At 56.5% G+C, this 24,049-nt stretch overlaps 1 protein-coding gene across 6 annotated transcripts; it reads right to left on the bottom strand.

Moving 5' to 3' along the window:
- Positions 1-1,020: 1,020 nt before the first annotated feature.
- ACOT11 (acyl-CoA thioesterase 11) lies at positions 1,021-16,869 on the bottom strand. 6 transcript variants are annotated; one of them, XM_088169694.1, is made up of 18 exons: positions 16,468-16,578; positions 12,409-12,484; positions 10,664-10,862; positions 9,773-9,842; positions 7,885-7,935; positions 6,819-6,879; positions 6,518-6,619; positions 6,135-6,270; positions 5,687-5,843; positions 5,215-5,334; positions 4,995-5,139; positions 4,079-4,134; positions 3,885-3,951; positions 3,716-3,799; positions 3,494-3,627; positions 3,086-3,217; positions 2,887-3,013; positions 1,021-2,799 (listed from the first exon to the last, which is right to left on the bottom strand). In XM_088169694.1, exons 1-18 carry the CDS (start codon positions 16,488-16,490, stop codon positions 2,644-2,646), a joined length of 1,896 nt encoding a protein of 631 aa, XP_088025820.1. In that variant the 5' UTR covers positions 16,491-16,578; the 3' UTR covers positions 1,021-2,643. The 6 variants fall into 6 exon arrangements, with proteins under 6 accessions (XP_088025820.1, XP_088025822.1, XP_014726073.1 ...); XM_088169696.1 differs by lacking the exon at positions 12,409-12,484 and having other exon boundaries at positions 16,468-16,584; XM_014870587.2 differs by lacking the exon at positions 7,885-7,935.
- Positions 16,870-24,049: the final 7,180 nt, after the last annotated feature.

Raw genomic sequence — 24,049 nt, forward strand, 5'->3', positions numbered from 1 at the left:
CAATTAATTAAAACAAAGCTTCTGGGAGTAGCCCATCAATACTGCTGCCTGCAGAATTCCTCCTCCTCCTCCTCCCCTCGGCTGGTCGCCTCGGGGCATGAATTACAGCGGGGCTGGCCTTGAGAGAGACACTGCTGTCTAATTCTATCCCACTCCTGCAAAGCAGATAAATAGACCCTGTATTGTGATATATTAGCTCCATGTATTTATCTAGGCATCTATAAAATCAGGTCCTTAAACCTTCTCATGATGGCAGCACACTGGAGAAGGCGCCCACATCCAACCTGGAGCGCTGGCCTGTAAATCCCCAGCTGTCTTCATGGCCTTTTCTTTTCCAAACGCTTCTTGGCATTTTGGGGATTTTTCCCTGCTCCATCCTCCAGCAGCCCCTGGATGGCAGGGGCCCAGGGAAGGCACCGTGGTCCTTAGGAGGGGCTTTCTTCCCTGCATCATCCTGGCCAGGAAGGCAGTGATGGGCTCTGCCAGCAGCCAGCACAGAGCCCTGCTGCTCCCAAGGTCCCAGATCTGCCCCTCCAAATGATTCCTGTCTCCATGCAAGAATTAGCAGCTCCAAGGTGTTTTCATGCTAAGAAGCTGCAGGTTGGAAGGTTGCTCAGAGCAGGGGGTAACTCCCTTTTTTTTTATATCAAGGGAATAAGAAAAATGGTGATTGATTGCTGAATTGGTCCCAGAGCTGTGCATTTGGGGAGGGCAGAGAAAGGGCTCTGGGAAAGGCTGGTAAGGACAGTCTCCAGCAGGTCCCTCCTCCTCTGTGGGATGAGGCAGTCAAGCTGAGTGCTCCAGAGATGCTCCAAGCTGCCCAGTCCTGCTGTCCATGCCCCCCTGAGGGCCAGCAGATGCTGTAGGGCTGCAGTTTCCTTCCAGAAGCACAAAGCACGCTCTGCCATGCCCCCAGGTCACTGCTGCTCCATCACCCTGCATCCTCAGGGACCCAGCCAGGCTGGAGCCAGGGCTGACCAGGGCCTCCCAGCGAGAAAAAGCACAATACTTAAGGAGAAGGAGAGGTCAGTTAAAGTTTAATGTTCAGGCAAATACATCATCCCCTCCACTTAATCAAGCAGCAGCAATTCCTAGTAGAAAGGATGGCTCTCATCCCAGTGATAAAAAGGCAGGCTTGCTCTGAGTTTTGGGAGATAAGAGGGCTCTATAAAAACTGAATGTTTTGTACTATGTTCAGCCTGAGATGGCTTTACCTTTTGGAGTCAGGGCACAGCCATGCCAGGCCTTGAGCTGAGATGTTTATGATGGGAGATACAGCAGAGATTAGGGGTTTATGGCCACAACCAGCCCAGGGGTGGGAGCCACTGGCTGGTGGCCACAGGAGAGGGGCAGGAGCTCCTTCTGCTTACAAACTGTGTGGGGAATTTGGGTGGCAAAGAGACTGGGTGCTGCAGAGGGACACCTGGGGTCCTGGAAAAGACCCTGTGGTCATTTCTGGTATTCCATGTCCTCGTCTCACCCCGACTACAGCATCACCATCACTTGCTCATGGTTAAGCTCTACAAAACCAATCCTTGGGGTTAAGCACAAGTCTCTACAGGCACAGGCAAGAGCATAGCTGGCACCTCTAAAACCTGCTGTGCCCAAAGCTCTGCATCCCTAAGGGCTTCCAGGGCTCACTCATATTCCAGCAGGTGGCAAGCCTTCCAGAAACCTCAGTGCCATCAGAAAACCTCCACAGGCTCTCCACAGGCCTGTGGCTGAGGGCAGATGTCCCCTGTGCTGTGACTGATGAGTAGCACTTCCACTGCCACCCCTGCTTCATTCTGTTGGCTTTCTCAGACTTAAGGGAACAAGGTTTGGCCCTGTCTTTTCCATTTTCAGCACCTCTGAGGCAGTTTGAGGTTTACATCTCAAGGTGTTGGTGCACTCAGCAGAGGGGGACAAGGAGGGCTGTCCCCAAAAGCCACTTAAACGGAGCACCATCCCTTCCCTGCAGCACAGTCCTGCCTCAAAGGACCCCACCTCCACCTGAGCCCCCGGTGTGCTGTGGCTGCAGGATCCCTGCTCCAAGCTCTCCACACAGCAAGCCCCTGGAGCAGACACTCACCCAGAGCACATATGGATGTTTGTCCTTTCAAAACACTTTTATTGCTGCCCCTTCCACAGCTCCATGGGTGGGATTTCAGCCCAGAAGGAGTAGGGGCTGTTTGCCAGCCCTGCCCTGGAAAAGGAGCAGCACTGGGGAAGAGTGGGATGTTCCACCAGCCATCCCTACACCAGGGAGGGGTACAGCACCCACCCCACATCACTGCCCCCTCTCTCCCTTTGCTGCCTTAAAAGGAACCAGTTATGCCCCACCAAGAACTAGTAAAAAAAAAAAAATCTGGTTTGGGAAGATTTTGGATCATATAAAGATTCAAGTAGCGTTAAGTGAACTAGAAAACCAAGTCCTGTACATCAGTTTATAAAATTTCTAAATAAAATTTTAAAAAAGAAAGAAGAAAAGGTATGACATGTCAGTGCAAGGGGATGAGGTGGTACAGTAATGCCTCTCCTCCCCAGCCCCTGGGACCAAAGCCCCCAGGGAGGCAGGGCCTGGATGCCACCATCCCACGTTCCCTTCCACCACAGAAGTGTCCCCTCATCTGTCTGTCCGTCTGTCAGCAGGGGGCCGTGGCTCTAGAAGTCCTGCAGCCGTGAGATCAGGTCCTGCTTGTTCTTCAGCAGGAACTTCTCACAGGCTTCAAAGGTGGAGCAGATGTCAGAGGACAGTCCTGCCACGTTGGTGGTGACATAGTTGAGGTACCCCGGCATAGCCTGGTTGTAGTAAGCCACCTGCAAGGCACAGGACAAGGTCAGCAGGGGCACAGGGGAGGGAGCAGCCTCCCCTATGGGCCGTGGGAACACAGCCACAGCACCCACCTTGCTCATCTCCTCTGACTCTGGCCAAATGCAGAAGCCGGAGCAGAGCGTCTCCCCCCGCGTGAATTCGGCTCTGGCAGGGTGGGTGGGCAGCGTCACCGACCGAAAGGCCACCACGTAGGGGTCCCTGGGGACAAGAGAGCCCGGTGAGCTGGCACAGCTTGGATGGCAGGGAGCAGGGGTGGGGCTGGACACTCACCCCTTGCTGCAGGGCTTGCGCCGGGACGCCAGGATAACGAAATCCTGTGGTTTTTTCTCATTTCTGAGCTTCTGGCTCACCACGTGATAGATCATGTCGTCGTCATCGACCTTCTGGACAAGCTCAGCACTCCTGTAAGGGAAGGGGAATGGTCACAGAAACCCTGCCGTGCCCCCTGAATCTGGGCCTTACACATTTACAGACCCAAAATATTTCGGGAGACCCAAAATTGGTGTTTGCTCCAGCAAAGCGCAGCCATCAGCCCAGATGGAGCCAGGACAGGGACACACCGTGAGGGTCTCTAAGAGCAAGCAAAGCACCACACGGGCTCCCAGGGATGCCCAGAGGGATGCTCGAGCACAAGGCTTGAGCCTGGGGTGTGTTTTTTGGGGAGACTGCAGCACTCACACGTAGTGGCTGTCCCACTCGTGCCGGCGCCGCAGGTTGGAGAGCAGGGAGAAGGCTCGGCTGGCCGTGATGCACACGGACATCTCGATGCGGAAGGACAGGAACTTGTCCTCCTCCAGCGTGTACATCCGCACCTGCGGGAGCACAGGGCACAGCTGGGACTTGTTCCCACTGGGACTGCCCGCGTTTTGGGGCTGAGGGAGAAGGGACAGGGTTTGGTACCTTCTCCTTTTCTCTGGCCAGCACCCAATTCGCTTTGGCCACGAGCATCTTCAGCGCAGACACGTTGTTGTAGCTCAGATAAACCTGGGGCAGGGGCAGCATGTCAGGGGCAGGAGAGGGAGCAGGAGGAGGAGCAGGAGGCAGCAGCTCCCACAGGGGATCATCCTACCTTGTTGCTTTGGTCCCAGGGCACGGAGAGTGGCACCTCGGTCTGTTTGCAGGAGACAACGTATTTTCTGCAGCAAAAGAACAGTTTCCCTTATGAGGGGACACAAACCACCCCCAGAGTGTCCCTGCACCCCAGGGCTGAGCCTCCCTTTCCTCTTTCCTCCATCCCCATATCCCATTCGTTTTGCTGCTCACCGGTCCAGCCGAATTTTTTTCCTAGCACTGGCTTCTCTGTACCTCCTTTCTCCATCCTGATAAATGGGAAAAGGCAATTAAGTTAATAGGAAAAGGAGGATGAAAAAAAAAATCATGTCTTTTTGGGAGTGGGTAAAACATTCAGCAGGGAAGGGCTGGACAGTGAAGTTCCCCCTTGCTTGCCAGCTGCCACCCTGGCCACACTGCAGTGATGGTCTGTGATTAATTGTGAGTTATTCCAGCATTGTCACCATTGCTCTGATCAAGTGGATGTGCATTGGCACATTAGGGAAAACCCTTGTTGTGGCACAGCCTCTGAAAAAAAACCGGTGTACCCTAGCGCCTGAAAATGTCCTCTACTGGGGAAACAAAAGCCAAAAAAAGCACCTTATTTTGAAGAAAGTGCTAGTGTGGTGTTTTAAAATGGATGAGAGGAGGTTTCAGGGGGTCCGACTTTGGCCATGAGATTATCTCCATCACAGTGGGAGATCCTAGTTTTAAGGCATCAAAAAAATCAGGGAGCTGGACAAGGATCAGCCCAGGAGAAGCTGAGATGCATGAGCGTTTACTTTGCTGCTGTGCTCTCATGAGAGATTTCCCTAAATATTTGGATCCCAGCAAATTATGGGATTAGGATACTTTGAAAGGTAAAAAACAAGCTCAACGTTCCTTCCCCTAAAAGATGAGTTGGAATTTGCAGGCAATACTCTGTTAAGCCTTGCATGGCTAATACATCTCCATCTCTTGCACAGGCAAGTGGTTTATTTTATTAGTTATACCGAGCAATCAATTTAATTCACTTGCTATCGAGCAATTTCATTTCCATCATCATAAAACTGCATTTGTTTTGCTGAGTGGGATTCCCGGGGGTCCCGTGCTGCCAGGCTGGGGGGAAGCCAGCCCTGCTGGTCCTTACCCCTGGCTCGGGTGCCACCATGGGCAGCGTGCGGGGATGCCCCTCCTCGTCCAGCACCACGAAGGTCATGAAGGCGCTGTTGATGTGCCTGCGGCTGATGGACATCTCCTGGCCATAGGCCTCGGCGCTGACCCCCACCTCCATGCTGCCAGAAAGAAGGGATGAGGGAGCAGAAGGCTGTGGAGAGGGTGGGAAGGGGATCCCCACCTCCGGCACCCACCTATTTTTGAAGGCGTTGTTGACGATGGCTTTGAGCACCAGGCGGTCTCCAACTTGTGATGGTCCCCGAAAGTGGAACATCTCAATGGCCCTCAGCGTGGGGTGGGCATGGCACAGCCGGCTGTGGGGACAGGTGTTACCCCCCAGTCATGGCCCCATGCCATGGCAGCCCCATGCAGCCTCCCCGACCCAGCCAGAGACAAGGAGACCCCAAAAAAATGTCACTCCTGGATTCCAGTGGCCAAAGCCAGCCATGAGAAGGAACAATGAGCCAACTGCAATGAGTGTGAACTTTTCCCTGGGGTCCTTCAGCACCATGCACCTGTGGGACTCCCTGTGCAGTGTCACCCATGGGTGGCCTGCTGGGGACCATCCCTTTGGAGAATCCCTACACTCCAGCTGTGGCCAGACTCAGCTGCATGGGTCCCCTCCAAGCATGTCATCCCCTGACCCTGAACCCCTTGTCGGGTCACCTGGCTGCAATGGTGGCCACATTCTCCATCCAGGCCATGATTTGCCCACCGAAGGTGTTGCCCTGGTGGTTGGCATGTGGAGGCAGCACCAGCTCCACGCTCTCCACCCGTGTCCTTTCCGCCGGCACCGCCTCGCTGCCGTCCCGCGTCTCCCGCTCTGCCACAGGGGGATAACGGGGTTCAGTGTGTTGTATGGCCACTAGGACCCCTCTCCCAGCACCCCACCAGCCCTTGTTCCTCTCCCCACAGCTGCCCTCCCACTGCATTAACCCTCCCCAAACCTCCAGGCCGGGAAGTCTGGTATGGTGGGGCTGATCCCTATCCCGCCACGGCCAGGGCATTCCCAAACCCCCATGTGGTGATCACCACCAACATCCTGCTGAGGAAGTGGGATGTCACCAGTGGGTGTCAGGGCTATTTTGGGAGCCCAGGCTGCAGGGCACAGTACCAGTTTCCTGGGGGCTGCTGGTGAGAAGGTCCTTGAGGGTGTCCTTGTGCACCAGGCGCATGCGGCGGCGCTCGGCGGCGATGCTGTACTCGATCTTCTCCTCCTCTGTCTGCGGGGTCAGCGGCTCCAGCCTCACCTGCAAAGGGATGGGACAGGGTGCAGTCCTGCTGGGGACCAGCAGCAGCAGCGAGCAGGTGCCCTCCATGCCCAGAGAGGGGCCAAGAGCCACCCACCACGCATCCCCCAAGTACGGGACAGGAAATCCCTGACCCATGAACAGCTGTGATGGAAAGCTGAGCCCAGCCCAGCCCCACAGAGGCCATTTCCTTACTGCCTCTGTGCAGCAGGCAACAGAGTCCTCCCAGGCACCAGCCACTGCTCACCTTGCTGCCCAAGGGGCCCTGTGCCACGAAGGTGGCGTACGCTTTGCAGATGCTGCAGTGCTTCCCGCTGCACAGGTCTTCATAGCTCACCTGGATGCCCACCTGGGAGAGGGAACAGCACCCCTGAGAGCTGGCTCTGCTCCCCAGGGACCCACATCCCACCATGCAGCCCTGGCCAGACCTAGCCAAAAACGATGAATATATGGGATTCAAGCTGGGAACTGTGGGAGGATTTGGGGATTTGGCCATGTGGCTGGTGGGGTTAGGCACACAGCAAGGGGGGGCAGGGACACACACCAACCTCCATGCTGGAGTTAAAGGCTCGGTTCACTTTGGCTTTGATGTTGACAACTTGCCCAACGCTGAAAAACAGGAAGAGGAGAAAGAGTGTGGGGTTACTGAGGGACAACAGCCACTGAGCAGCTCCCTCCGAGGTGCCAAGGCATTCCAGCTCACTGGTAAGGCTGTGGTAAGGCTTCCTGGGACTGTGGGACATGCCAGATGGCCAGCAGGACATGGGGACAGCCACCCCTGAGATGTGAGAGCAGTGATATATCACCCCTGAGCGGCTGTGTGCAAGGGGTCGCCAGGTCTGGGGTGCTGCCAGGACACCTGAGGGATGCAGAGGTGCCCGAGACTTACTTGGCACCCCCTCCCCACGTGGGCATGCACATTCCTGCCAGAGCAAACAGCTTCTCCAGTCTTGCATCCACTGTCCTGCACAACTGGACCAGCCACGGGCTTCCCCACAAGCAATGGAGATGCTGGGAGATGGCAGGGACCAGCCAGGGGCATTTTGCATCGTCTCTTAAATGAAACATCTGCTGGCAGCAAACTGCTGCTCTCCTCTGTGCCTTCAGCAGGCTTCAGAGTACACACACAGACAATTCTGGCCTTGCAGCCTGAGCTACTCCAGGCTGGTACCCATGGAATGAGAAAATTTAACTTTTTAGTAACCCTGACAGTAGTCTTTACCAAATACATTTTTAAATCAGGCATATTCCTTATTCCCCAAAAGACGCCAGTGCTAGAAAACTCAGTGGGGAAAATAAACCCTGTAACCACCACTTCTCAAAACCAGAAGGGAGGGACAGTCAGAGTGTGCCTTTACACGTGACTTCAGGCTACAAATGAGCTCTGTAAATGACACGCTCTGCACGTTGGCTCTGGCTGGAGCAGGAGTGGCATGAGCTGGTGCCTCTGGCCGTCCCCCAGCACGGACCCCGGGCTGGTGACATGCCAAAACGTTAGCAGGGTTACGTGAGCAGCCTCTGTCCACATGCCATGCCACGTCAGTGGGGTTAAGGCTCCCAACTCACGGCAGCGCTGTGCTAGGCTGGCTGCTCTAGGGCCAAACACGTCCGTACCCGACACCGCTCCTCCCGTCCCGCTGCCCAGCAGGGCTTACAGACGGCTGGCTGGGGCAGAAAGAGAAAGCAAATGTGGGGAGAGGGTTAGAGGCGATGGAAGCAGCCAGATGGATGCTCTGGATGGGTTTGTGGCGAGGGGCATGCAAGGGCAAGGGGCCAGGCAGGCATCCTGGCAGCCCCACATGTCTATATATAGCCCCAAAAATACTTTATCTTCTCTGTCTTTATCAAACAGTAGAAGGCAGAGCCATAAATGCCACACGAAGCCCCACTCAAGGGTATGTGTTATCCTCCCCAGTCTGCACTTCCACACAGGGATGGTGACAGTCTGCTGCCCAGCCAGTGAGTTTTAAGCCAGTGATAATTTGGGGTCTCCTCTGTGCCCTCAAGCACCTCTAGCTCCTCCCTCCCTCTTCCCCGCAGAGCAAGGGCAGCAGAAAGCACAAACAGCTGGGCGAGGAGATCTGACACAAAACTCCTCCACCTTCCAACAGCTCTGCAGGAAATCCTTGCCAGGCCCCTTGCTCGGAGCCTTAAGCTGGACCACAGCAAGTGGGATCTGAGCCAGGAGCAGCACAAATTCCCTGCCCCCTTGGAGCAGTGCCCAGCTCGCCCCAAGGAGGGACAAATGCTTTGCAGGGCTTGATGTAATGCTGTGCTGTTCTTCCCTGCTCCTGAAACCCAGGAGAGTTGGGGAAAATGTCCCAGGAAAAGCTGCCCCAGGAGCAGGGTATCAGCCCCAGTGGTGCCACCTCTGCACCACGGCTGTACCACATCCCCACACTGTGGATTTGCCATGGAGCAGAGCCCCAGGGTGATGGGCACCTCATGTCATAGGGCTAAAGTGTGAGGTCAGCATTTCCTGGGAATGACAGTAAAACACAGCAATGAGTTAGACTTCTCAGTGCCAAACAAATCAGCTGACAGGCAGGGACCCCAGTGCCAGCCCTGGGTACCCACAATGGTGCCTGCCCCAGCAGGCAGAGCTGCACAGCAGGGAGTGGCTGGACAGTATGGATCCTGTACTGCATGGATCCCATATGGCAAGGCAGGAACTGCTGGGCAGCACGGATCCTATATTGCAAAGATCCTGTATAGCATGGCAAACCCCCAGGGAGCCCCCTGGAATGGTTCCCAGCTGGGAACAGACAGGCACAGGGGGTGTGGGGGCTCTGAGAGATGAGTAAAGGTGGGTGGCAGTACCTGGGCTTACTGGGGGTACAAAAGGAGGAGACTACTTCGGGAATGCTGGCTGGGAATGGTCTCCATACTGGGAGCCTGTGGTGGGTGGAACCTTGGGAGGGTTTTTGTCCCCTCAGGTCAGGAGAAACTTTGTCGCCTGACACAGGACATCCCAAAGGCTCCGGGAATCAGAGGTGGCACCTCTGTAGGGTAGCACCAGGGGATGCCAGGACGAGCCTGGGATGGAATTTTGACCAGGCAATGCCCAGCCTCACAAAGCCGGGAGGTCCCAGCTCCCCCAGCACCCGCTGGGTGGGTGAGCCCCACCACGCCTCAGCCACCCACACAGCCCCTTCAAAGGCACGATTTGCAAGATTTGACTTTTCCAGAGCGCTAAATCAGAGCTATTTCCTGAACAAAGCCAGGGAGGAGCTGGCGCTGGGGGAAATACCGGGAAGCCAACGCAGCAGGAGCTCCCCAGGCGACCAGACAGCGGATAAATCAGAGCAGACAGTCCATCCACAGCCCTGCAGCAGAGACTGAGCCTCAGCCCCTGGCTGCCCTGTGAGCCCGGCACTGCCACCACATCTCCTCCTCTCCCAGGAGCACTGCTCCAGCTCCAGCTCCTGTCCACGTTGCAGCTGGCAGATGGGAAAAACCCCTGCGTTCCCCTACGCATGCCCTGCCAGTGGGGAGTATTTACCTAATGGTGTGCTCAAAATAGATATCATCCATGGAAGCCGTGACGCACGGGCAGCCGGCGTGTCTCTCGGCTGGAAAGGAAAAACAAACTGCATCAGCAACCTGCAGCAACGTGGTGAGGGTGCGAGGGCCACGAGGGCTCCTCTGCCCCATGCTGGTGACACCGGTGACACCCAGCCAGGGTCCCTTTCCCTGCTGATGCCCATTGCTGTGTTTGCAGAGTGGGATTTGGGGTTTCTCCTCCCACAGCATTGCAGGTTTGCAGATGTTTAATAGTTTGGAGGGTGTGCTGGTATTTGCTTTCCTTCCATAAGTTTGCAGCTGTGGAGATGCACCAGCAGCTGATTCTATCTCCCCATACACAGCAAATATTTCAAGGCCGCTCTGCCAGTGCAGCTTTCCCTTGGGACTCCAGGAACCTCAGGATGCAAAACTGCTCTGGGAACCTCATCCAACTGCAGAATTGCTCGCGTTTCCCTGTCATAACCTCCCCATGCTTGGCTGAGCTGGTGAGCTCCGTTGCTTCGTGCTGAGTAGAGGAGCTCAGCCCACTCCAGCTGCTGCTGGTATACCAGAGATGCCACCAGCCCGGTCTCCCCATGCCCAGCACACCAGGCAAGGAAAAGGGCAGCATTATAGACGAAGCAGGCACAGATTTTGATCTGTCCCCAAGCCAGCATGCATGCTGCAGTGCACGTCTCCTCCCCTTCTCGTCCTGCTCCTGTTTGCTAATTACTCAGCAAAATCGCATGACGTGGGTCCCCAGCTGGCGTCACTCCGAGGCACTGGACTGCCAGGGATGCTGCTGATGAGCTGGCTCCTGTGGATTCTGCCTGGTGCCTTCCCTGGCAGCCCAGCAGGATGAGGGCTGCAGAGGGAGAGGATGGCTCACCGGAGAGGCAGGCGGCCGTGTCGATCCACTTGAGCAGCTGGCCGGTGCTGAGCTCGCCGCGGTGGTTGGTGTGGCAGGGCAGCACCAGCTGGCTCATCTGCACCTCGGTGGGGTTGCGGGCAGGCGAGGGGCTCGCCATGGCCCCCGGCGCCTCCTCCCGCTCCTCTGGCTCTCGGGGACGTGGTGGAGAGGTCGAGCCCTGTGGGGCACAAAAGCTGCGTTTTACCCAAATGGGAAGCAAATCCCCTGAGAGAATAGGGACACACAAAGACGCTCCCCACACAGAGCCGGGAGAAGCCAAGCCCTGCACACCCCTGGACATCACCAAACCAACCCAGCCTTTGCCAAAGACAAGGTGCCCGCAGCCAAAAGGGAAAAAATCCCTCTAAAAAAAGCTTCTCCGGGTTTTCAGGCCATTTATCACCTAACCCCACTGCTCCCTCACAAACACCACGAGAAACCCCTCCCAAAGTTAATCAGTTTTCTGAGAAGAAATTTTTCTCCCCGACAGCTTCATTTTTAGGGTGCTGCAGCACAGGGTGGGTTTGCTCTGCTGGGGCTGGACAGCGATCCACGCCTTCCACCAACACCTCCCCTTCACCAAAGGAAGCACTGGAAGCTATGTGGTACAAGCAGCAGAGGAGGAGCATCCTCAGTTTGGGGTTGTTTGGGCAGTAAAATAGGTTCCTTGGTGGCGTGGTACAAGCAGCAGAGGAGGAGCATCCTCAGTTAGGGGTTGTTTGGGCAGAAAAATAAGTTCCTTGCTGACTTGTCTATTTGCTGGGCACAGAGCAGCTCCCCTGGCAGCCTGGTGGGAAGCAGGGTGGGAGAGAGAGGAGGTGTGGCGGTGCTGGCAGGGAAAACAGCCGATGGGGAGATGTCAAGTGAGTCGTGTTACACAAGGGGTGAACTCAGTTAGCCTGGTGAGTAACTGAGGAGACACGAGGAGCTGTCTGGGCTTCGTCACAGCCCTTCCTTCCGCTTTCTGCTCCCGCTGCAGCTCCTGCGCTCAGCACTTGTTGCGAGAGTCCCACTGCAGCAGCTTCTCTGCCCTCTGCTTTGCCCGGATTCTTTTAAAGATGGGTTTGTGCTGAAAATGAAGCTTTCTCGACTGCCCTGAGCTCACTGCCTCTCAGAATAGCATTTTTCTCCAACGGGTCTAACCTCTGTTTCCATAGCTACTGGTACACGACATCCCGGGAACGGCACAAACCTCGCCTCAGCAGAGCAGGCACCGAGCCCAGCCGATGGCAAAGGTGCCCCCATCCCACAGTGACACCAACCCCAGGCCACCAGAGCCACTCCAGGAGCCTCCAAACCCCTCTGTGAACCTCCCAGGCTGCTTCCCAGCACGCAGAGGCGCCTACAAGAGTAGCACAGAGCTATTTTGGGAAGCCAGCAGGCTCCGGGGTACGAGCCAGCAATGCAAAGAGCTCCAAAGCCGCCTGCTGCAGAGTGAGCAGACAGCCTGGCCCGAGATCCCGCCGGGCATTTTCCCGGCCTTTGACAGTTCTGAGTTTTAGGGAAGAAGCTGCTAGCCGTGGGAAGAGCCCTGGCCCTGCAGTAGCCAGCATGAGGCTGGGAATGCTGATGGGGAGGGGATGTGCTGGGAGAGGATGCAGCCAGGGCCGGTGCAGGGCTGGGAGCAGCTCCTGGCACAGGCTGGCATCTGCCTGGCACAGGCTGGGTTAGTAGCCGGCGGCACAACAGGGAGCCACGGGTTAGTTGCACGGCACGGGGGGTACCTGGAGGCCATTGCAACAGAAGCTCAAGATGTCTTCAGGGACTATAATATTCCCCTTGACCATTTTTAAGAGACACCTGGAAAGGAGAAGAGTGGCTCTGGTTACGGCAGGGCTGGCAGAGATGGGAGTGGCGGTTTCCTGGTGGGAACAAGGCAGTGTGTGTGGCGGGTTGTCACACCCTGTCCCCACAGCCCATGCTGACATCCCTCCCCACACCACTGACCCCTCTCCAGCACCTATCAGGGGCCTGTCAGAGCTGAAACAGAGAAGGGCAGACCTGGGGCAGGTGCCTGCCATTCCATGGGGGTCAGGTCCCACGCTCACCAGCCTGGATGAAAGAGTCCCAGCTATTCTGGGGAGCTGGACCACGCACACGTTGCAGGGCTGTGGCCAACCCCTCAGTCAGTGACGCTGTCACTGCTTCCCGTGTTGCTACATGTGACAGAAGACTGTGCCTTGAAGCTCCCCTGGCCAGAGCAGTGACACTGCTGCAGTCACAAGACAGCCAGGGGCATATTTTTGGCAGCAGACAGGGCTGAGGCTGCCATGGGTGGTACTGGGGGCAGCAAATGGGAAGCACCTGACTCCAGCAATGCTGCTGTGCCCTGCTCCAGCCCCTTTGCTTTCGAAGCCCTGGCATTCCACAAGGGCATCGCGTGTCCTTGAGTGCCTGCAGGCTGTGTCCCAGCTGGACATTGTGGTGGCATTGCAAGGAAAAGCAGTGTGGGAGCTGCAGCAAAAACAAGTGGAAGAGGCTTCCTATTTAGAGTTTGCTTTTAAACACAACGCTGCCAGGCCCTTGGCATACCCCCAGCTTGCCAGCACACATCCCTCTCCCATGCAGGTAAATCTAGGCTGCTGGAGATAGCAGCTCTTTTCCCAATGTATGGGATTAAAAAAGTGGAAGCTGTAGATTTGCCTCCTGCACCCTCAGGAGCTGGGGCATCACACAGAGTGTACCCAATGTGGTCAGTACAAAACAAGACACAAACAGCACTGCTGAGCCTCTCACAGCCTCCCACCCCTGCCCCAGCAGCATGCTTTCCCCAGCCCCATGACTTTTCCCCTAGCCCCATGACCTCTCCAGGCTTGTTATTGAGGTTTGGGAGCTTCCTGGTGGCTCACCTGCCCTTGCAAGAGCCCGTGCAAGAGTTATTCTCCTGTTTGACAGGATGGGTTTCTGCCCACTTGCAGACACAAGGCGGTGGCTGGGGGTGGTCCTGCTCCACCCCACAGCCCCAGCCAACAGCACCAGAGGCACATTCCTTGGAAATCCAAACCTGCTGCTGGCTCTGCATTCGTGTCACCTTGTCCTCTGGGTTGCGTTAGCAGAAGGGGGTAAAATACCCAGAGCTGTCTGCTTTGCATCATCCCCCTGCTATTTTCCAGGCAGCCCCAGCCCACGCTCCCTCCCTGGGGAAGGGGAGCGCCCTGGCTACACTCCAGAGACCTGGAGCCATCCAGCCACTGGGTATTTATGGAGTATTTGTTATCGAAACCAAGCGAGCAAGTGTCTGTCCTCATTAGAATCTTCAGCCTCACTCAACTGTCACATTTTTAAAGCTGTTGACTGATGCAGCCCTCGGGTCACCATGGCAACGGGATGCAGTACCCAGGCGATGATGCTCTTACTCTGTCACCCCTCGAGTGACCCACTTCTACCCAAAAAAAAAAAAAAAAAAAGTTTGCATTAGAGAAAAAAACCCTTCCAGCAGAATATTTTCCTTGTCTCCTGCCATGCTCACTTCCTGTGCTGCTGAAGAGCCCACAGAGCAAACAGGGAAGATACAGAGAAGAAAACACACCAACAACCCTGCAAATACTGAGGAGAGGGACCCCACAGCACCCCTATACCCTGGCACTAAAACACCCACAAGCTCCAGGGAAGTTTTCTGCTGTGAAATTCAGTGCTGGCCTCTTCAGAAATCACCAGGGGACCACCACTGTGCATGAACCTCCACTGCAAGCCCTCCTGGGTGCTGCAGCTCCCCAGGATGATGTTGGGCAGAGATGCCGGAGAACAGTCATTCCCCCAAATCCTTGAGCCCACTGAAAGCAGGGTGTTTGCTTCAGCCATCCCCAAGACAGTGGATGAGAAGGAGAGACAAGGTTCTGGGCTTTAGGGTGGGTCTGGGCAGAGCAGGGCAGCCTCACACCTTGAGCCACCCACCCCCAGCTGCCCTCAGAGCTCTCTCACCACCCCAGTGCCACCTCTCAAATACTTAATCCCTATCTTACCTATCTCTGTCTCCTACTCCCCCCACCCCAGCCCCTCGGTGCAACCTTACCCCTCCCTGGAAGTATTTAAAGAAAAAATGGAGGAGATGGTGGGGAAGAAAGCGGCGACAATGAAGTTCTCATGGCGGATTATTGGTGTATAATTGAGCAATATCCATGGTAACAAGCAAATCTGCACGCGTTAAAAAATTAACCTGACCTACTTTGGGAAATTCTGCCATCTCGACAGGGCAGTGAGGGCTGTCCATCCCCCGAGACCTGGCCTGCCAGTCCCACTGCCAGCAGCAGTGCCCTGCTGCAAGTGGCATTGGAGATGTTCAGCACAGCTCAGCCCCATCACCCCATGCACATCAGGATGGAGCAGGGTCTCCAGCATGAGAGCTGCTGCTCAGGATGTGGCCCCACCGGAACAAGAGGGACTGAATTGCCAGGTCACAGCACGGTGAGGAAACACAGCAGCTCCCTGCAGTGGGTCTCGGTGGGACCTCAGGAGGGTGGCCAGCACAGAAGAAAAGCCAGGACGCACTGCAAGCGGTATTTTTGGGACCACACATCACGTTTCCTTAGAGTTCATGGAGCAAAGCAAGATATGAAAGTGCAAACCAAGGGTCAAAGGCAAGAGCGAGACACAGGATGACTCCTCTTACAAGGGGCTGATGGTTTCCCAGCCATCACCCATGGGAAAGCTTCTGAGTGAGCACAGCAGGGACACCTCCAGCACCCTCACATCCCTCTCCACCACAGGGTGAAGCATCCCCAGCCCTAGCCATGCCCACAGCCCCATCCATACCCTTGCCCGAGTGCTCTTTGCAGCTCCCATGAGGTTCCCAGGAAGGCTGGTGCTGATTTGCTGGCATAGGGGCGAAGTCCCCCAGGGAGTGTCCCAGGGGACAAAGGTCTGGCTCCAGTGCAGGGGGAGAACAGAGCCATATGTCACCCAGGTGCAGCTGCCAACACCACCAGGCCCAAAATTCACATGCATGGGGATACCCAACAGCACCGCCCAGCCCAGGCACCTTTGCCCTGCCACCCACGGCGTTCCCAGGGAGGAGATTGCCATAACATCAACACAACCACGTTTCAGACCACCAAGCTGGAAACCACCATAGTGGAGACCAAGCTGATGCAAAGGTCGACACCCTGGTGGTCTTAACTCTGTGGTCTTCACAATGGGGGTCACCATGGTTGAGACCATGGGGTGGAAAACACAGGTGAACACCATGGTGATGTGGTGGTCCCCACCGTGGTAGTCACCCTGGCCACAACCACCTCATTTGAGGCTACTGGGGTGAAGACCACCATGGCATTGTGCCACCCACACTGCCTCTGCCAGTCCCAGCACATCCCTCTGCCCTCCCCATGCTGCCACCATTCCCAGCAGCCCTGTGTCCATGCATCCCAAATTTCTGCTCCTATTTTTAAGTGAAAAGAAGCTGATTCAAGCCAAAGCGCTCAGCACTCCTCCTGTCACACCCAGAAAGACCTGGGGGGGCTTGACATTCCCAGCTCTCGCCTGCTGTCCCCGCTGCAGCCGGAGGATGCCACGTCCCCATGGACAAGGCGCCAGTGCCAACCACAATGGAGCAGCAGCACAGCTCACTGCAAACCCCAAAGGCAAGAAAGCATCACCCGAGTGAGCAGAGGGTCACAAGGGCCTTTCACCCTACATCTTCCCCCTGGAAGAGCCGCCCAGCGCCGATGCAAGCCAGGACAAGCCGCCGCTCCACCGCCGGGAGTGGAAGTATGCACAGCAGCTCCCGCTCACCCGACCCTGGGGTTTCCCCCTTGTCCCCATCGTGCCCAGCTCCCCCCAGCCCTCACCTCAGCCAGAAGAAGCTGAGCATTTGCGGGAGGTGTTCAGGCGACGGCTGGCTCGGAGGAGAAGCGTCCGGACACCTGCGGGCGCGGGCGTCGAGGCCAGGCTGGCTCGGAGCCCTGGGATGGGGCCAGCGCACACCCCCTCCCGCTTCCTTAAATATGGTCACGCATAACTTTTCTTAAGGTAGCGCTTGGCAGATCTGCGCTCGCCTGGAAAATGGCCGGCGCTCGGGAGGTTGGCTCTGGATGCAGCAGGGAATGTGTCGGGCTGGCTGCGGAGCCGGGAAGAGCGGCGGGAGGCACCGGAGCGCTGCCAGCAGCTCTGCGGAGCGGGGTGCTGCTGCTTCCTTCATCCCTCCCCAGGGAGCAGCTCCTGCTGTGGGATCCCCTCCCCAGCCCACTCATCATCCTCTTCTCCTCCCATCACCTCAGCAAGGGGCACTCAGTTAAACTTACCTGAAAATATCAGTATTTTCCCCAGAGACGCAGGTGCGGACACCAAGCTCACTGTCCGGAAAAAAAAACTCGGTAAAACTTCTCTAAAGTCAATCCACTCCACACAGCTGCTCCTTGGCCCTGCCGCCTTTGAAGTACCTCTTACAGGGCTTGTCACAAAACCTTTTTTTTTTTAACAAGGAAATAAAATGCAAATTGCCACGTCACCACGTTAATGACCATTGGGTTTCGTTGTATTTGATTTACACACTTTTACAAGTGAATCTTGGTAATCAGTCTACAAGAGTTTGATCAAAGCTCTCGGCAGGCACCGGCAGCACGAGTACTGCCACTGGAAAGCCAGCAGAGAAATAACTAAGCAAATTCAACAGGAAATAAGGCCCCACTCTTTTTTTGGTAAATAAGAATAACAAAGCACTGACACAAGGCAAAAGCCCCTACCTCAGCCACCTAAATTTTAGGCTGGTTGTGGAAAATGTTCATCAAAGCCCTAGACTCAGGCAGAGGGGAGGTGGAACATCTGGATACCTCTGCAAGGGCTGGGCTGGGCAGGGGTGGAGGTGGGGCCCAGCTCAGGGTGATGACCCCCTGAGGGGGTTTGGAGTCTTTGGGGGATGGAGGAAGCAGCGCTGCATTGCACCAGGTGATTGATCCGATTATGGTGATGGAGATTCTCTCTGGAAGAAGATTGTTGCCTGAGGACTTTAACCCCACTGAGCATTCACTGCTCAGCTGCTTGGATAAAATCTGCATTCTTCATTCCAAGAGCAGGAACAGAGAGGCCCTTCCGCCCTGCACAACCCCTTCCATGTCTTGCAGGTGTCTTTGCACTCCCAGATGCGATTAAATTTCATCATTTCAGAAAACAACATTTCCTTTAAAGCATTCTCTTTTGGGACAGCAAATAAGATATTTCTCAATAGCATTCTTCTCTACCCACTTGCCCTGCAAACCAGATCACAGCGAGCATCCTCCAGAGCATCTCCCCACCTTTAGCACCGAGGCCGCTGGCCAGGGAGCTCTTCAGGGATCTCTCCCTCCCTCCTTAGGACTGTTTGTTTCTGCAGCCAGAGATTAGGATCAAAAGGTTTGTTCTGTGCAGCGAAAATGATTCTTCCCACTCGTCAGAGTCAGAGGGAACAGCACAATTAGAAACACTTCAGATGCTTGACCCACGCTCGAGCCTCCAAACAAAAGTTGCAAGGAGAGGGTTGATGTTTTCCAGGCCCAATTAGCATAATGTTGTAATTCCCGAGCTCTCCGGCTGCCTGCATCCCTTCGCCCCGGCCGCCCAGCGAGCGCACGCCGGCACCAGCTCCCTCCTTCTGATCCATCACCATATGCCCGTCTTTTACAGTTCTTTGGTGCGTGATGCTCAGAGAGTGGATAATTAGCTAAATGAATTAATTGACATTCATACTTGTAATTAGCAACCGGTTACAAGCAGCTATTCTCCTTGGGACAGCAAAAATTTCTCAGGGATTGGTGTTAAAATACTGGAAAATCGTTCGGGGTAAATAACGAGGGCCGTGAGTTGCTGATGGCGCCCGCGTTCTGCCTGGGCTGCAAGAGGCGCCGCACGGCAAACAAGCCCGTGCAAAAGCAGAGCAGGCTGTGGAACGTGTCGGATATGCCGCTGCTGCTCGGGAGGAGGAGAACTTTGCAGCTTCGGGAGAAATCCGGGCCAGATGGGCGGCCTCCAGCCGGCGGCTCCCACCAGCTCCCCGCTAACCCTTTCCACCCCCACCTACCGGAGAGTTCGCAGAGAGGCCCCGGCAGCGGAGGCTGCTCATGCAAAGCAATGGGAATTGGATGTCGTGAGTGTTAATTAAACCATTAATTACTGCTGAGCGGGGAAAAAAAAAAAAATGACCTATTGGTTTTATTGCTTCTTGGAGTAGTTGGGAGGATGAATTGCTCAGGGGCTCGGCAGTGGGCGAAAGGGGCTGCGGCGTGAGGTGGATCTTAGTTGAAATGTAGTTTTCTTGGATTTTAAGGGGATGCTGGCGATGGTGCTGATGTAGCCACAGCTAATCCCAGCACCCTGTGAGTCCACAGGGCTAGTGGAGACTGAGACCCCAGCTCTCCTGTACTGCTGAGAGACCACAACACCATGGGCATGGATGGGCTTCCAGGGAGTCCCAAACTGCCCTTAGAAGGGATCCCACTCCCAGCCATGGGATACAATCATCACCCACAATCTGCACCCTCACAATCTGTACCCACAGCCTCTGGAGTCACAGCCGCTGAGAGATGTCCAGGGACCCCATATCCCCAGAATGTAGCAGGGGTGGGTGAGCTGAAGGTCTCTTCTCCCTGGAAAAGGCCCCCCAAAACCTGTGCACCGATGGGAAGAAGGGAGGGCAGCACACAGGCACCGCCATACAAATGGCTCGTTATGGAGAAAAGGAAAAAAAGTGATACTAATGCACTTCATAAATCAAACTCTCATGTCTTGCTGCATCAGGAGCTCTGCACCACCGAGGAGGAGAGCCTGGGCTGGGAGTACAAAGGACACCAGGGATGATGAGCCCTCCAGATGCTTAGGGACCAGCATTGGGGTGCCCTGCCTTGCATCCCCCTCTCATCCTGACAGGTTCTGCTACCCACGGCAGCTGCAGCAGCTCTGGCTGGCACAGAGGCAGTGGCAGAGGGTGAGAGGACAGGGTGATAAACTGGCACCCCACGATCCTGGGTCTCCCTCAGAGAAGGGCTCTTCCACGGCTCCTGGCATGGGATCAGGGCTGCATCACTCTGCCAGGAGTCCTGTTCTTGGCTCCTCCAAGCTATCAAAGCTTTAGATTTCCCTGCCAGCCCCTGGAGTTTAAAGGCTGGGGAAAGGGACAAAAAAAAGCCAACCTCAGAAGAGAGGTAGTGGGAAAGGCTGGGCCAAGGAGCTGTCATGTCACCCCTTCAGCTACTACACACCCCAGTACATTCTCAAACACACTGCACAAGATAGCAGGGAGGCTAATTTTTCTTTAGCTGCAGGCAAAAAAAAAAAAAAAATCAATTACAAGGTAACCTATTTTTCAACTCCTCCATTGGTATTTACTTAATTTCAAGGCCAGCTTGCCTACCCTGCCAGGGAGAGGACGTGTGCCACGGGACTGAGCCAGGCTCTGACTCGTTGTGGGGTTTAGTTTGGGTTGAATTTGGACACCAAAGCTCAGAGCAATGAGTGTTTGTTTGAACGGGACATGGGGCACCCAGGCAGAGTCCAGCACTGACAGGGATGGGGAGCACCAGGAGTTCCCTGGGCAGCAGGAGAACTTTCTGGAGAAGTTTTGGGAGGTGCTGGTGGCCTATGTGAACAAGGACTAAGAGGCGGGTCCATGGGGACAGGAATAGCTCCAGGTGTCCACAAGAGCAGACAGAGTCCCAGGGAATCTGTGGGGACAGGAGCACTCAGGGGGTACATGAGGACAGGGCCATCCCAGGACAGTCCACCAACACTTGTACATCTGGAAGGGTTACACGGACACAGGACACCCGTGGGCACATGGGGACAGGACACTGGGGGTACACAGGGACAGAGACACTCATGGGGTGGGGGGGACACACGGGATATCCCTGGACACAGGGACATAGGATCCCGGGGTACACAGGGACAGGGACCCCCTGGGGGACACACGGACACAGAGAGATACACGGACATGGGGGGATATGGACACCGCCGGGGGACACACTGATACAGGGGACACTGGGGCACGGGGGGACACTCGGACACGGAGGACACTCGGACACCGCCAGGGGACACACGGACACAGGGGGACACACGGACACGGGGTAACACACGGACACGCGGGGATACTCGGACACAGGGACACGGAACATGGGGGGACACACGAACATGGGGGGACACTCGGACACCACGGGGGACACACGGACACGAGGGGACACACGGACACGCGACCCCCGCGGGTCCGCGCGGTCCCGGTGCCACCGCACGCCGCCAGGGGGCGCCGTTGCTCCGAGCGGCGGCGCGCAACCCCCCCCGCCTTCCCCTCACTCCCCCCCCACTCCCGCCCCCGCCGCGGCCGCGGCCTCCCCGGCCCGGAGCCGCGACCCGCCCCGCCCGTCCCCGCCTGCTCCGCCCGTCCCCGCCTGTCCCCGCGGCCGGGGGCGGGCACCGCGGGGGGGACGGCGCCCTCCGGCACCCCCCGAGCCCCCACGGAGGGAAGGGGAGCCGTGAGGAGGAGGAGGGGGCGGGGCGGAGCGAGGCTCGGCCAATCAGCGCGCGGCGGTTTCAAGAAGCCCCTTCCGCGCCCCGCCCCGCCCGCGCGGCGCCGCGCGGCCCCGGGGGGGACACGGGCCGAGGGGGGAGGGACGCGGGCCGGGAGAGGGACCGGGGCACGGCCCCGCTGCCCGGCCCCGCTGCCCACCCTCCTGCCGCCGCGGGGGAGGGGAGGAGAGGAGAGGGAAGGCTTCGCACCCACGCGTGCCAGCGCCCTTGGGGGTTCGGGTGCTGCCAGCGCCGGGTTTCGCCTCCGCGTCCCGGGCTGCCGGGTCAGGGTGGCATTCGCCCTCTAGTTATGGTGGGGACGCCCTCCATGCCTTTATCAATAATGCAGTGTTACTAATCATGCAGTTTAATTAATTATGCGCACGCAGCATCTACCAGCGATGGCTGCTGTTGCTTTCATAAAAAGCTTTTTGCTGGCCGGAGTTCTGCACGCAGGCCTTGGACCCCGGAGCCGCTGTGGGCACGGGCGATGTTTTGGCACCGGTGATGCTCGGGCCAACGCCGCCCTCCCTCCAGCCCCGACCTCCCTCCAACCGCCGGCACAGCTGCGCGGGTAAACAGGAAACCCCAACACCGCAGCTCCCGCCAGACCCAAAAACCCCAACCCCACGGCAGGCAAATGACTCCTTCCCAAAAACACCAGCGGCTCCGCGGGCGTGGGGCCGGGTGGGAGCGCGGGTGGGTGGCAGCTCCCCGGTACCGCTGCCCGCCTGCCTGCGCCGAGTTCATTTGAATGCGAGCCATGCAGAGCGCTCGCCACCGCCACTGAGGTGTGGAAATCTCGCCCAGACGAGGAGGGGGTTCTTCCTGCTCACAGGTTTAGAGGGAAAAAAGCCTTATTAAAAGACAGGGAATTTTAGACACAAAATCAAGCTGCTCTCAATGGCTGCGCGGCACTCCAGGGAGGCTGTGAAATGAAGGAGTTGGTTTTGGAGAGGTGCAGGGAGTGTGTTGGATGGAAGCCCCTCTCCCGTCCTCCCCATTAGCATCTCCAGCAGTCTGCGTTGGTTTTTTGGTTTTTCCCATGGGAAAAGGGAATACCAGGCTGGCAGCAACATGAAAATGAAACAACCTATAGCTTGGTCAAAATTAAAATACAAAGTCCAAACTGCCAGCAGTGGTACCTAGTGAGAGGACAGTCCTGCAACAGGCTGGAGTGCAGCATGCCAGGTAGCCTGTACAGGTCTGTGTCCATCTGCAAGAGCACACTGCCCACACACGCACTATGGATAAGGGCCATGTCATTTTGGAGCTTCACACAGCCATTAGATCTACTGCACCTTTGTAAGTGCAGGGCACAATTGAGGATGGAAATTTTTAAAATGTGTTTATTTTTACAGGTGATGTTCCAGCAGAATATTCTCAGTGAATTGACAAGCACGGGCTTTCTTCCCAGCAATGGGCACCCAAAAGAGCCCCGGGTAGAAGCTGCCAGGCAGTGATGGACCAACAGTTCAAGGAAGGGGCCAGGAGAGGGGAAGCTGCTCTGGGAGGTCAGGAAAGGCCAACTAGCCACCAAAACTTTGGAGCATTTTGACATCCTGACGAGCCCTGATGGCAGAGGCTTGAGGGCTCCTTTCTGCTCCCGGGAAGTCAGGGATGGGTGCAGGGATGTCGCTAGCCCAGGCCAGAAGCAGAAAAGCGCCTGGAGTGATGCAGCAAAACAGGATGGAGTCGCGTGTCGAAATAAATCATCCATGGAGGCAAGGCAGGGAGGAGGAGGGAGGTTTGCTGCTCTCGAGCCTCCCTATATCTGACAAAGCGTCAGAAAGCCCAGGTGGGCAGCAGGAGCCAGGCAGGATCCGGCCAGCCGTGGCCCCAGCTGTCTCAGAGCAGAGCTGGTCCTGGCCAGGCATCCCGCTGCTCCAGCTCTCCTGGGAGCTGCTTTCCCCATCCCTTCCCAGCTCCCACGGCTTCACCTTGTGGCAGGCAATGCACAGAGCTGCCAGGAGTGATAAAATGGCTGTCCCCCAAATTTATGGAGTTTATCTGTGAATAACTCTTGGAGGTGAAGCGGCCGTTGAGCCGGGGAAAAAGAAGGCTTTACTTCTGGAAAAACTCTCCCAGGGGCAATGCAGGGCAGGCAGGAGCCCAGACCCAGTTCCAGGGACCAGCAGAGACATGCTCCGTGCCCCCCAGGCCCCCCAGCTTGTAGGGCTGGAGCATCGCTGGGGTGAGCTCTCCACTCGCCCACGCTGGGGGAAGCCGAGGGCTCGTTTCCCATCCACAGCGTGTTTATTAGGAGCTAAGTCATGAAGAGGCTTTGGCACATCTCCGTCGCTCCTGTGGAGTGTGTTTAGCACAGCAGAGATCGCTGCTTCTTCCAACAGCACGTGCATGCCTGGGATTTCCATGCTGGCCAGGCATTGTGCCCCATGCTCTCTTCCCATGCCAATCTTTTCTTCTCCCCCCAAAAAAAGGTTGTATCAATGAGCTATGGAGCAGCATCCTGGGGAAGCACAGCTGAGGCTGAGCAGGCTAGAGCCTCCCCCTCATACCCCCTCCCCACTCTGCTGCAGTAACATCCATCCTAAGTTTCTGAGCCTCTTCTAATTTTGGAGGCCGTTAGCAAAGCAGGCGCTGTTGCAGCCAAACGAGGCTGCCAATGTTTCCTTTAAAAGCTGCCTTCACTCCGAAGGACTCTTCTAGATGGTTTGCTTTTAATAGCAGGCTGCAGGGTGCAACGCCCAGCTCGTGGCCAGGGCTCTCTTTGGAGCAGGAAGGGACTGGATGGCATTGGGAGCAGGACTGGGGATGTGCAGGGAGCCACACACGCGGGCCATGGCAGTGCACACGTGCATCCTTTTCCTGGTTCAGACCAGCAAAGATCCTCACCCCTTTGCAGAGCTGGTCCCACTGCAGCCCATTTCCTCCTTTTCCTCG

This window comes from Sturnus vulgaris, chromosome 9, assembly GCF_052056855.1.
Source record: "Sturnus vulgaris isolate bStuVul1 chromosome 9, bStuVul1.hap1, whole genome shotgun sequence".
Classification (NCBI taxonomy): Eukaryota; Metazoa; Chordata; class Aves; order Passeriformes; family Sturnidae; genus Sturnus; species Sturnus vulgaris.

Excerpts from the sequence above, each read along its gene's own strand:
- ACOT11 (XM_088169693.1), bottom strand. The coding sequence starts at position 10,985 with ATGTCCAGGGGTGTGCAGGGCTTGGCTTCTCCCGGCTCTGTGTGGGGA. Across the intron at positions 5,335-5,686 it reads GTGGCCACCATTGCAGCCAG|CCGGCTGTGCCATGCCCACC; the intron begins GTGACCCGACAA and ends CTGTCCCCACAG. Across the intron at positions 2,800-2,886 it reads AGTCAGAGGAGATGAGCAAG|GTGGCTTACTACAACCAGGC; the intron begins GTGGGTGCTGTG and ends TGTGCCTTGCAG.